Genomic DNA, 13,839 nt, shown 5'->3' with positions numbered 1-13,839 from the left:
TCTCAGTTTGATCAAGATTGCACATCTGCTCAACCCTGTAAATATTTCAAAGGGATTTGTAGGAAAAAAATATTTATTGTCAAATTGTTCTTAATTTTAATAGGTGCAAATAGAAGGGGATCAGCCATCCTCAAAACCTGTTTTTCTGACGAATTTGCAACAAAAATAAGTGTAGATTATTATTAGTTTTCGTGTCTTCAACAAATATTTTCAACTGGTTGTAGTTTTATTGGTATTATTAGGGTGCTTGCTTCTTACCAGTCACAAGAGGTTTATGAGAAGAGAAGATGATTTGATTTGTATTATATTTTATTATTTTTCTATTTTAATTTGAAAGCCGAGCGTATTTTCTCTGCAACAACAACTCGTTCATTGATTCCAAAACCTCTAACACATTTAACACTCTCTAATTTCTTGCAGGACAATAGTGTTTACATCAGTCACTTCCACCAAGGCCTTGAAATTTTATCAGATCAGGACATATCATTCTTGCGACCACCTCCTGAATCAGACAAACTTTATATGTCCATTGGTGGGAACGATTTGATTGAAGTTAATCACCCTACCGATCGAGGAAATGAAATCAGGTATCCAACAGTTAGGATTTTTGATAACTTTTACTTGAGGGAGACATTTTATTTTTCGTCTTAATTTTCTCAGAAAAACCCGATTTTTTGGCAAACATGCACCATTGCTTGCCCTGGAAGGAACAAATAGTCCTGTTATTCGATAACATGATCTAGACCTACTTAAAAACAGAAAATATTACCTTTTCTAACAAGTTTGTCATGCTTTTTCAATGTATTATTTAATTCAAAGAAAATATAAAGGAAAATGTTACTAATAAAAATCGGTATATGGATAAAGCTAGATTTCATCTAGCGAATGATCACAAATCGTCATCATTCGTTGAAAAGTACGACTACAGAACAATAATTAACCAGAAATCTGCATTATTGTTCCTACTTATTCTTGATCCTCCTTCGCTAGTCAATAGAAGATACCATTGAAAATTGAGAATTCGAGATTTTTCCCTGTAGAGAATTATTTCGTTTTTTTTTATGCAAATTGTTATCACTTTTAGTGAACTTTTTTTTTGGCAAGATAAAGACGTTTTGTTTCAACGCTTCGTGGAATTATTTTTATAGTATAAACAAACAAAGAAAATTGCTATACCTTTTAATCGTGGAAAAATATGTTATAATTTTTTACGAACCGACTGATCAATGAGTGATTTTAGTCTTTAGTTTAAATACAGGTCTATAGCTATGAAGTTATGCAAAAAAAAAATCGTTTTTTTTTAGAATTAAATATGTAAGCAAAGATTTATACACTTTAAGCGTTAACTGGTGTTAGTTATGTGTTAGTACTCCAAGCTTGGATTTACTAATCACTAATTTCGGTAGTTTAAAGATCCAAACAATCCAATGAATCCATAGCAAAATTTTATAAACATGGTAAACTTTGTTTAACATTTTCCAAAACTGTGAATTGATTTCCTCTATTTTCACCAGAAAGCTCATTCTTATACGCTAAAAAGGCTTTAACATCAAGCAAAGGTTGTGAATTTTGGAGAATCTGGTGATTCCAATAGATGGCTCTCTGCTATTAACTGCTTTTGGTGTAGGCTAATTAAAAGTGTTCGAAGTCCGGTAATTCCTCTTGCCTAAGGTGATTGATATTATTCTAGACATGATGGCTTTTTTGGTTTAAGCTGTTAGTGTACTGTATCTTCTCCCTTTAGGCCAAATTGTTGCCTGATACCAAGTTATCCGGCCAAACAAGCCCATAGATGACAAGAAACAATTTTAAGGTTGACTCCTTTTCATTCAACCTTGACTGTCGAGCCTTCGTGTTATCAAGTTCTTCTACATTCGCCGGGCCCAAATACTCTTATAATACCCGCTTTAACAAGGGACATCATGCTCACATTGACTGCTAAAACCTACCTTCTAAATATTTGCGATTTATATAATTTAGGATCCCTGCCTCTAGGGGTGCATATATTATATCAACCCTGGAGTCATATTCATTGGATTTTTTGAATATTCATTGTGAAACAGCTATCTCAAAAGGCTGATTGGTGGTACATTTATGGAGTGGATGTTTTCTTCTTTTTTGGGGGGAGGGGGTTCACGGACCTATTTTACCTTTCAGATCCTCCATATTTAAATTCATTCTAAGATTCTATTTTAGGACGTTGCGACATGTTCTCCTGTTCTGACTGGATGTATCTATTAAAAACTGCTAATTGCTTAAATTAGAGTCCTTGCCCTTGGTACTGTGAAATATGCACCCCCCCCCCCCCCAAGCACACGCTATGGATCTCTTGATCATTTTACCGGAATGACTGCCTTAAAATTCAGATTTGATACTAGGGAAGGTCCAGGAGGACCTGGGGCTCAAAAGACAGCGGAAGATTGGCTGGTTGTTCTCTAATCGCATATGACACTTAAAAAGGGCTCAGGAATTTGCAAGCTCCAAGTGAATGATCCCCTATTAAATTTCTGCGACCACTTCATATATACGAAAAAAAATAATAATACAAAAAAATAATGTAATAATACAGGGGAAGTGTCGTTATAATCCTGAACCTCAGGTGGGTTTAGTGCATGGATTGTTTTGTACCTTTTGTGTCAGGAGACACAACCTTTTGTACCTTTTGTGAAGGGACGTTATTTTCATCTCCTATGGGTTGAAATACAGTTTTTGTTTTCAAATTATTTCATTTGTGGCATATGTACACTTCTTGAGTCAAAAATATGGTTGTTTTGCATTTTCAATTCGGTTCTTTCTAAAAGTTTATCTTCTTTCTAAAGTCTTTCCTAGAATGTATAATCATTTCTATATCCTTCCTCCTTTTGGCTTAGGGTGATGGAGCTTAGCTAGCAAGGAACCTCACAGATAGGTGAAGCCCTTGGATGTTTAACTTACATTCATTGGAATTCATAGGGAGGGACTAGGCTGACTGTTTTACTTTAGGTCTGCTTCTTCTGTTTTTTTCTAAGTTCCCTTCTGGTTCGTCATTATAGACGCTTTTTTCAGCAAACTATGCTGAGTTAAGTTTGAAAGTGGTCAGCCAGACAAATTTATATTGAAATTTGCAGTTTATCCAATTTCTGGCAGAGCCAAGTCTTATATTTTTCTATTAGGTTCTCTTTACAAAGAAACATGTCCTGTAGGTTTTAAGTCTATTGGAGCATTTTATGGGGTGCAATTTTCTTCTATCGAGAATATATAAAACCATTTTTTGCAATTCTATGTCTTCATTGGGGTCCTCATTGAAGGATATAATAATTTATTACAAAGATATTTGCGTAAAAAAAGAGGTTTATATGAAGGTGCAATTTTCTGCCCCCTGCTGATTAACCTGTACGTTTCTGATCTTAGTGTCCTCGACATAATATTTTCCATATGCTTATGACCTCGTTATTTGTAAAGGCGATAAAGGCTATAGTAGTCTTTCAGTACTGTAAAATAGGATTGTAAGACGGCTTTTTATTATTCCAGTTCTTTTTAAGTCCCTATTGGAATAACCAAAATTAAAGCAATTCTGTTTAGAAGACATAATCATAGTCCCATTCTACGACTTCATGTAATTTGAAAGTGAAGAACTCGGATTATTTCCCTGACCCTCTTGACGTATGTTCTGATGGGACGACTAAAGAGTATATAGGTGCTTTTTTTTCTTTCTTTTTTTTGAAACAAAACACACAAGAAACGGATATTGGATTTTTAGTTGCTGTTTTGTTTTTGTTCGTTTTTTTTCTTACTATTTTTGCCGTTTCTGTTGGGGTTTTTTACCCGTTTTTCTTCATTTTCCGTTTTTGCTTCTGAAAATTATCATATCACGTTCTTGCAACTTTTATTGGATTGGGATACTAATCCCCATATTGGGGATTAGTCCTATTTTCAAGTGTTTTGAAGATGGGATTTGCCAGTGTGAAAATTAATTCAAAATTAAAGCCAATGTTTCCAGTTGTATGTATTTAGCAACGAGAATAATTAATTTTTGACTATTCTACTTTGAAATTTTTAAAACTACTTTTCTAGTTACTTTTTAAATTTTATGCTGTATTTTTTGGAGTTGATTCCTCTTCCCCGAAGAAAACTTTCAGCAAATACCTCGGGAATTCTTTGCATGCTTGAATTCGTTCGTCTATAAATGAAAGACTATTTGCCACAGTAAAGATAATTGATATGCAAGTACCTTTTTTGTAATCAATCAGTTCCGTCTTCAGAAAGTCAGACAATAACAACTCTATATAACAAGTATTGTCGGCTGAAAATGAAAAGTTAATAATAAAACTATAATGAAAACTCTGGATTCTCGATGGGCAAAACAAAAGCCAAGCACGCAAGGTTAATTTCGTTAGTTCAGGGAATTTAATAAAGAAAAATGAGCTTGCAATTAGAATAATTTAATATGTGGTAATTATTTGATTCTTTAGTTAATAATTATCACGTTATTATTTAGTTTAAAGTCATGATATTCAAATTAGTAGTTTCAGTTGAATTAAAAAACTCTGGATTGAACTCAATTCCTTCTTCCTGTTCATCCTTCACCGATTCACGCACGCTAAACTAACACGTTCCTTCATTCGATTGTAACTTTGATTTATATTCTAACAACAGTTTTTGCTGTGTAACGTCTTCCTTTTCCACTCAGTGTTATTTTTACTGTTTCTTGTTCCATGCCTTTTTTCTTTAGTTGTTCAGGGTCATTTGTCACCTTTTGTAATTGTGCATGCCTCATAGATGCTAATACCACTTCTGAGGAGGGGGAAGGGGGAACGGTATAATTTATCTTCTTGAAATGTATATAAATATGGCGCAACTCGCATGAATTTTTTTGCCAAAATTAAGACTTTAAACGAATTTTCCCAAACTTGTGACTTATCTAGATCGTTTTTTTTCAGGCCAGAAATCTCAGTATTTGAATTTTCAGAAAAAAAATAAATATGGAATCATTTACAAAAATACATACACAGTTGTCTCTTTAAAGAGAGTAGATAGATATACTGGTGAACAAGATGAATTTCCCTACCTGATTGTAGGAGACAATGATGTTGAAGAAACTGAATATACAGACAGCATTAATGATGTTGATATTAGCTCGGAATTAAATGATCCGGACCTTGACAGCAAACGTGAGAACTCAATACCTAGACAAAGAGGAGTTCCCACTGCTATTGGCGGTGGGAAAAGCACTGGTAAAAATACGAAAGCTGGTTAGAATCCTGAAAAGGTCTTCCAAATACCATGATCATTTTAAAGCTATCAGTAAGACGTATAATCTTAATCCATCCACTGAAAAGGATATCAATGTTTGATGGAACAGCACCCTTACCATGATAGAAATGTATTTTACCCGGAAAAAGAGCCATTGCGCAACTTCTTAAACCGAAATATTTGTGACGCTAAAATCTGAGAGCCTGAACTTCACTTCACTTTACGCCAATAAGTGTGGAAGCTGTCATTAAGATGTTTCGCCCTTTTAAATAGGCAACGGTGATAGTTAGTGGATAAAATTATGTTTCTGCTAGCAAAGTTGCTTTGACGGTTAAAGGATTTCAGTTGCTTTGTCAGGCACAGGATAGTAGTTCCATGACTGAGTCGGTCAATGGCCTGAAGGAATTATTGGTTATTCAGCCCCGGAGATATGCTTTTTTATTGTTTCTGTTTTAGCTATAAAAAAAAAAAAAAAAAAAAAAAAAAAAAAAAAAAAAAAAAAAAAAAAACGGTGCCGACCCTTAGTTTAGATTTATTGATTAATTATAATCTTAAATAAACAAGAAGTATCAAGGGACTGAGCTTTGCTCGGTGACGTGAATTTTGGACATAAATACAGTGTATATGTATATTGTATTTTTTTTTAGATTTGTTTAAAGAAAGATTCCAAGGAGAGGATATTTTTCAAACATTAGGGATCTATTTTTCCTCTTCAGTTAACCGCATTGGCAATTGCAGAGCCTGAAAGATTCTTGTTTTAATTCTGTGTTGCTTATAATAAATACCATGGGGTTAAAAAAAACTACAAAAATTCCAAACGAAAAATAAAAATTTCTACTTCTGTAGGATGATTGAAATAAAAATACAGACTCAAGATACATCATGGAATAGTCTTATAGACATGGTTAAAACATCAGTAATAATCTTTTACTCTCTTCTTTTACTGGTTTGTCAAAAAAAAAAGATTGACTTGTAATTGTTAATCAGACACTGCTTTAAGTTTGAGTCGTTGTGTGACTCAGTTTCTGCCTGTGTTATGTTTTAATATGGCTCTTTACTTTTCTTTGAAAAACTTGCTTTTTCTGTAAGTTTCTAAAATTGATATTGTGTAAAGGCGGAGTAGACTTTTTTTTATCTACTCAATTTTTGAATTAGTGCCCCTGAACTATTCAAATTAAAAACACACTTACTTTACTAAAAAAATTGTCCTACTAAGATCACTTTCAAAATTCAAGTGACTTGTTCTATCAACCTGCAAGGTTCAGTTGTCCTTCAAAGCGCCTACTTAATTAAACTATCGCAAAAATACAATGCAAATTAATTCTTAATTAGTTTTTGTAATTATTGCTATTTCTAAAAGAAAATGTGGTTATTTTCAGGACCGGAGCTACTCCAAGGCTCCATCTTGGACCAATTGGTTGTGGCTATATTGTCTCTCGAAATGACATCTTACGGCAGGAAATATCGTATACTCACGGAATTCTAGCCTATGATTCCGAATTCGACCAGGTTCTCGAAAGTATCTACGGGAATAGAAAAGATAATTATGTTGTCATCCGTGGTATATCTGACTATGTAGATGGAACTGGAGGGCGGGGGAAAGAGTGGCAGGCTTATGCCTCGTTGGTTGCTAGTAGTGTTATGAAAGCTATGATTTTGGAGCTACCAAACCCAGTGCAAGATTAGAACCAGTGAAAAGTAGTTATTAATTTTGTTTTTGATGTTATCTTTTTTGCATTTTTAGCGTTAAAGGTTTTTTCAAGAAACGAATTTCTAAAAAAAATTAGCGATCCTCCGATAGTATAGTATACCCCTTTCACTCTTGGTTTGATTTAATTATTTTTGATTAACTAACAGGGTTTAAAGCTGGTGATTCTATAAATATAGTCTAGTATTTTTCTACTCAAACTCCTTTTTTTCTTTTTTTTTCGATAAAATTTTGAGGGTTTTCAGGTTTATGACAAAAATTATATACGACTTTGTATTTCAAGATCCTTAGAGATTTGATTTTAAAAATAGTGCTTGATAAAGTAAGTTTGCCTTCTTTTCTCTTTACAGAGATAATTAGGAAACAAAGTATCTGATACCAAAATATTTTTATTTGATGAAGGCCTAAACCTAGGTTCTTATTATCAAAAAACGATCATTTTGTGCAAAAAGAGATATTGAGCTCTAAAGTTGCCTACAAGTTGTTTCCTCTTCTTGAAAACTTATATTTTATAACTTAATACCTGTAAAATTACTGCAAATAAACTCATTAAAAGGCTAACGCGACCTTTTGCTATCCGATTTTTCCTTATGAATTATTTTAAAGTTGTTGATACTGTTGAATCTCAGTTTGTTCTAGAATTAATATTTTTCATTAAAGTTGTTCGAATGAAGTCCTTGTTTTCCTGTCTACCCATTATCTCTTCTTTTTCTTGGAATGCTATAAATCAGTTGTACTTGTGGTGGATGGCCTCATAGACTGTGGGTCGAGCCTAAGGCCTGAAGGCTAAGCATCAAAGGTTGCATCTAACTATCAAAGGCTTAATATATACTATCCCATATGATGGACAATTAAAAATGAGCCAGATGAGGTTATTTCTGATCAATGATAAAACTTGGGGATCGTTTTGTAGGACAAGTCAAATTTTTATGGGAGGAGAGAGTGTTTGGAGGCATTTCAAGTCAAACTCGACCTCAAATTTTGTTTAGATGAGTTTCTGGCGTCCGAAAACGGATCAAAAGACTTTTTGACTCTGATCAGTAAGAAACTTTCCCTGTAAGTGCCTGGATTAAGGAGGCCGTAAAATGCAAAAAAAAACTAGGGCGCACAACACGGACACGTCTAAAATGAGACCTGAAAAGGGGTGAAAAATCTTTTTTCGATCGATTGAAGCTTGTATTCCCATGTCCCTGGGCCATTGGGATTCTGATGCACTAAAAAAAAAAATTAAAAATCCGAATGTTCCTGTGGTTACACTGACCCGAAAAAATAAAATGACAATCTTTCACCCCAAAGTTTCTTTCACCTCAAAAATGAGACTCGAAAATGGCTAAAACATTTTTTCCCCAAAAAGCTAGACTCTCAAGGAAAATATGATACAGAAACACATTTTTACGTTGGGGTTACAAGAAATGGGGCACGAAAATGGGCTTGACAAATCGGTTTTTCGACCAGCGTGTAGATTTCAAAGTTCGTCTCCTAGGCTCAGGAGACTTCGAATTTCTCGAGAAAGTGGGAGGAGGCTAGAGGGCTAAAAATGTGTCAAACATTAGTTTTTTCTATCGGTTTGAAACTTGCATCTGTAAGTCCGCGGAACAAGAAAACTCTGATTTTCAAAAGGCATTTAGGCGGGGGGCCTATCCTGACAAAAACAGGGTCCGGAGAAGGCTAACAATATTACCCAATCCACTTAAAGCTCATTTCGTTGAGGCTCTGCACCTTGGGAGCCAATTTCTTTTCAAAACTTTGTGAAGTGTTATGTCAAGCACTGTCGGAGTCTTTACTGTCGTTATTGAAATGATCGAAATATTTAGTTGTTTTTCAATAAACACGGTAAGATTGGTGATGCCGGGAGAGTTCTGCTTACGCGTTAATGTTTGCCAATCATCAGACTCCTCAGGACCCTTTGGGATTTTTTTGGATTTGTATTAATTGAATAAAAGAACTTGAACTTATCACACCCAAAATGAGATGGATGTCGTTAAGGATTGTATTCCCTGTGAAACATAAGGTTTTTCAGTAATCCTATCGCTGTAATTTGTAGCGAATGAAGACGACACTTGTACCTTTGAATTCTCTAGTTTCAGATCTTTCCATAAACAGATTCATGATATTAACTAAACTTACTTTCTTTTTTTTTAAATAATCCGAATATGCTTCAAAACAACAGAATGATGGAAACGTCATGTCTTAAATAAAAACCAAAGATTATGAGTAACTTATCTTTGGTTAAACATTAAACCCTTGGGATTGTACGAAACAAAACACCAAAAGCTTTCGTATGAAATGTAAATCTTAGAATGCGTAGAAATTCATTTATTTTTATGGCACTTGGTTTTAACCAAGTGACATATAGCGATCGCAAATTCTGTCGGTCTGTCCCCGTTTTGCTACTTTAGGCATCTCCAGGTAAGCTAGGACGATGAAATTTGGCAGCCGTATCAGGAACTGGACCAGATTGAATTGGAAATAGTCGTTTTCCCGATTTGACCATCTGGGGGGGGGGAGTGGGGGCCGGTAAATTCGGAAGAATAAAAAAAAAGTATTTTAACTTACGAACGGTTGATCAGACCTTAATGAAATTTGATTTTTAAAAGGATACCAAGGTCTCAGAGCTCTTATTTTAAATCCCAACTGGATATGGTGACATTGGGGGGAGTTGTGGGGGGGAACCTAAAATCTTGGAAAACGCTTAGGGTGGAGGGACCGGGATGAAACTTGGTGGGTAAAATAAGCACAAGTCCTAGATACGTGATTTACGTAACCGGAACGGGTCCGCTCTTTGGGGTACTTGGGGGGGGGGGGGGGGTAATTCTGAAAAATTAGAAAAAATGAGGTATTTTTAACTTATGAACGGGTGATCGGATCTCAATGAAATTTGATACTTAGAAGGATATCTTGTCTTAAAGCTCTTATTTTAAATCCCGACCGGATATGGTGACATTGGAGGGAGTCTGGGGGGGCTAAAATCTTGGAAAACGCTTAGAGTTGAGGGATCGGGATGAAACCTGATGGGAAATAAGCAGAAGTCTTAGATACGTGATTGATATAATCGGAACGGATTTGCTCTATTTTTGGGAATGGGGGGGGGGAGAGTTAATTATGAAAAATTAGAATAATACGTATTTTTAACTTACGAAGGAGTGATCGAATCTTCATGAAACTTTTTATTTATAAGGACCTCGTAACTCAGATATCTTTTTGATCTTGAGATCTATTTTAAATCTCAAGCGGATCCAGCATCATTGGGGGTGGGATCGGAAATCTTAGAAAATGCTTAAAGCGGAGAGATCAGGATGAAACTGGGTGGGGCGAATAAAAACAAGTCTAAGATACGTGACTGACATAAACGGACCGGATCCGCTCTCTTTGGTGGAGTTGGGGGGAGGGGGTAATTCGGAAAGATGAGGTATTTGTAATTTACGAACGGGTGATTAGATCTTGTGCTTTAGAGCACTTATTTTAAATTCCGACCAGATACTGTGACATCGGGGGGATTTGGAGGGGAAAACCGGTATTCTTGGAAAACCTGAAAATTGGGGTATTTTTATCTTACGAATAGGTGATCAGATCTTAATGAAACTTGATATATAGAAGGATCTTATGTCTCAGATCTCCGTTTTCGACTCGAATTGGATCCAGGGACACAGAGGGTTGGAGGGGGGAAACAGAAATCTTGGAAAACGCTTAGAGTGGATAGATCGGGTGAAACTTGATGGGAAGAATAAGCACAAGTTCTAGATACGTCATTGACATAATTGGAATGAATCCGTTCTCTTTGGAGGAGCGGGGGGGGTGTTAATTTGGAAAAATTAGAAAAATCGAGGTATTTTTAACTTTTGACGTGTGACTGGATCTTAATGAAATTTGATATTTAGAAGTAATTCATGTCTCAGAGCTCATATTTCAAATCCCAACCAGACCTGTTGACATTGAAGGGAGTTGGAGGGGGAAATCAGAAATCTTGGAAAACGCTTAGAGTGAAGGAATCGGGATGAAGCTTGGTGTGTAGAATAAGCAAATGTTGTAAATACATGATTAACGTAATCGTACTGGATTTGCTCTCTTTGGGGGAGTTGGGGGGTGCGGTTCAGTGCTTTGGCGAGATTGGTGCATCTGGACGTGCTAGGACGATGAAAATTGGTAGGCGTGTCAGGGAGCTGCACGAATTGACTTGATAAAGTCGTTCTCCCTGATTCGACCATCTGGGGGGCTAAAGGGAGAGGAAAAATTAGAAAAAATGAGGTATTTATAACTTACGAGTGGGTGATGGGATCTTAATGAATTTTGATATTTAGAAGGACATCGTGACTCAGAGTTCTTATTTTAAATACCGACCGGCATTAAGCCTCTGATTTTCCTTTTAAATCAATCTATTGATTCTTAGAATTTTGTTAGAGCTCATACCATATGAGCTCTTGGCTCTTCTGGCCTCGTCTTAAGTGCCATATGAGCTCTTAGCTTTTGTTGTTTTTTTTTTTTTTGTGGTTCAACAATGAAATTTATATTGTGTTTCCATCGCCAACCTTGGCTTTGTTTAAAGGAAATATAAAAAGCGTAAAAAAAAATGTATCGTCAATTAATGTAAAATATTTATCAGTCGGCATTTGTCCAAATGATTAGAAGACCAAAAAATTTATTTGCATGGACACCAAAATGAAGTTGAACAATTTCCAGAATGAGAATCCAAAACAAAAAATAATTTATTTGATTTCGAAATTCAGGAAGGGACAATGGATTTCCGGTGATAGAGAAATGAGAGAAAAGACTTTTCTACAAAGTTAAAGTATCTGATGGATGATTCGAAACCCTATATTGAGTGATGATTGGACACATTATTATTTACCTTACTATAAATAAATATAAGAGTTTCAGGTGACAAATAGTTTTCAGCAATTTGTGCTTTCGGGGACCGTTCAAAAAATAAAAATGATTTAAAAGAATACAAGTCCAAGACTTCATGGGAGAAAGGTGGATTCACTTTCGTAAGGAAATTAAGAATTTTGAACGTAAATACCAACTTCTGAGACCACACGAGTATTTTATTTATACCCTACACACTATGCATTTTTTCTCTAGTATCGACCTAGGTTACTTCGAAGATCACACAGCATGACGATAAATAAAATATCAAATAGGAATGAATCCTATTAAGTGACCATAACATTCACAAAAATACTGGACATTTCGATCACATGTGCAGTGACCGGTCATCAGTAGAAATCCTCAGAAGTAATCAGCAAAGTACTTATGCTGATGACAGTCATTGCACATGTGATTGAAATATCTAGTATATTTTTTGAATGTTATCATAACTGTCTAATAAAAGGATTTACCTCTATTTGAACTATTATTTATCCTGATATTGACCCAGTGGAACAGGGAAAGAAATTGGCTTCTGCTTTGCGCTTTGAAATTAATCAGATAGTGTTACTTTAACTACAAGCTGACTTATATATTGTTTCATGAAATCATGAAAGGGAGAAAAGACTTGCGCCAAAAGGTAAGATCTTTTGAAAAATATCATGCACCAACTACTTTTGTAGCAGAAGATTCAATGTAACTGCATTCTGAATACAAATGTGATTATGGTAAATATTCCTGTCTCAGGGTGTTCCGACGAGGTCCTTCCTAAATTTTGGCAAATTGACATAGATTATCATCTATGTCACAAATCAAACAGTTCGCGGAAACGAACTGTAAGGATCGATGCGGCCCAAAAGCAACTGAAACTTTAAGAAACAGAGTCTTAATAACAATGGACACATAAACAGAAATCGAATCTGATGCTTATTCAAAACATTTAAAATTTATTAAGTTTAATGTCACCCATCAAGATTTACGAAACTGAAAAAACTTGCCGAATTTTTCAAAAAGGGGAAAACACCCCGAAATGTCAAGTGATCTTAACGAAAATAACCTCATCAGGTTCAGCATATCAGAGAAACCTGCTATTAAGGTTTCAAGCTCCTATATACAAAATGTGGAATCTTGCATTTTTTCCCAGAATCAAGATCACGGCTGCGAGTTTTCTTTTTTTTATTGTTCGTTTTTCCCACTGAGCACATCGAACCAGTGATCCTAGAGGACCAAGAAAGGGGCCGTTTGATGAGAAATCAGAAGTTCTAGTCTTCTTTTTAAATAAGGACCAAAAATATTGATTTCCTTTTTCTCCTTTTTCGCAAAGTCATCCGATAAAATTTTTGAGATAGCTATTTTATTCAGCATATCCGAAAAATCTAATAACTATATCTTTGAGAATGTCTTGATATAATATTCTCTATACCTCGCTTTTTATGCTAGAAGTTTTTTTTAACATTAAAAAACATATTATTCTAATTTAACTGCCGTTGTGTTTCTGGAATCATTTTTAAATTAATGGACCCAGAAAGTCAAACTTTAGCGTGAAGAGCGATGTATTGAAAAGGAGGATCCCCCTGATATACGTGATAATTTCTTTTCGTTTTAGTTTTTAATGATGCTCCTTATTTTCAGTTGAAAAACTTTTTTTTTTTGTTTAAACTATAAATGGGTGAATTATCGTAATACCATGTGAACAAAAACGTTTTTTTTAGTATAATATATTCTCAAGTTAAAGCTTGTCACTGCTGCAATAAAAACGAAGCTCATTCCCTGAAACAGAGATTTCGCTTTATTTTGACAAGTTTAAAGTTGGTTGAGACAACAGAAACAAGGTATATGGATATTACATACATTTTCTCTGTGGTTGGAAAGTAAAAATTCAGAAAAGTATAGACGTACTCTAATATGGATGGGACAACTAAGTCTACGAAAATATCAACATTACTGTATTAATTTATCGCAAACAACAATACAAATTAATAAATTTTGAACTAACAGATATTTAATGTAGAAATTGATTAAATTTTACAGTTTAT

The 13,839-nt window shown here is 34.9% G+C and overlaps 1 protein-coding gene across 10 annotated transcripts in view; it reads left to right on the top strand.

The window, feature by feature from the left end:
- The window catches only part of LOC136031218 (uncharacterized), a 128,034-nt gene extending 120,421 nt beyond the window's left edge, over positions 1–7,613 (top strand). For all 10 annotated transcript variants that reach the window (XM_065710607.1, XM_065710604.1, XM_065710603.1 and 7 more), the window contains 2 exons: positions 421–587; positions 6,612–7,613. In XM_065710607.1, the coding sequence (XP_065566679.1) occupies positions 421–587; positions 6,612–6,918 (474 nt within the window). In that variant the 3' untranslated portion in view covers positions 6,919–7,613. The remainder of the gene's footprint in view (positions 1–420; positions 588–6,611) is intronic.
- Positions 7,614–13,839: the final 6,226 nt, after the last annotated feature.

Source organism: Artemia franciscana, chromosome 9, assembly GCF_032884065.1.
Source record: "Artemia franciscana chromosome 9, ASM3288406v1, whole genome shotgun sequence".
NCBI lineage: Eukaryota > Metazoa > Arthropoda > Branchiopoda > Anostraca > Artemiidae > Artemia > Artemia franciscana.
This window is presented reverse-complemented; position numbering and strand designations above follow the sequence as displayed.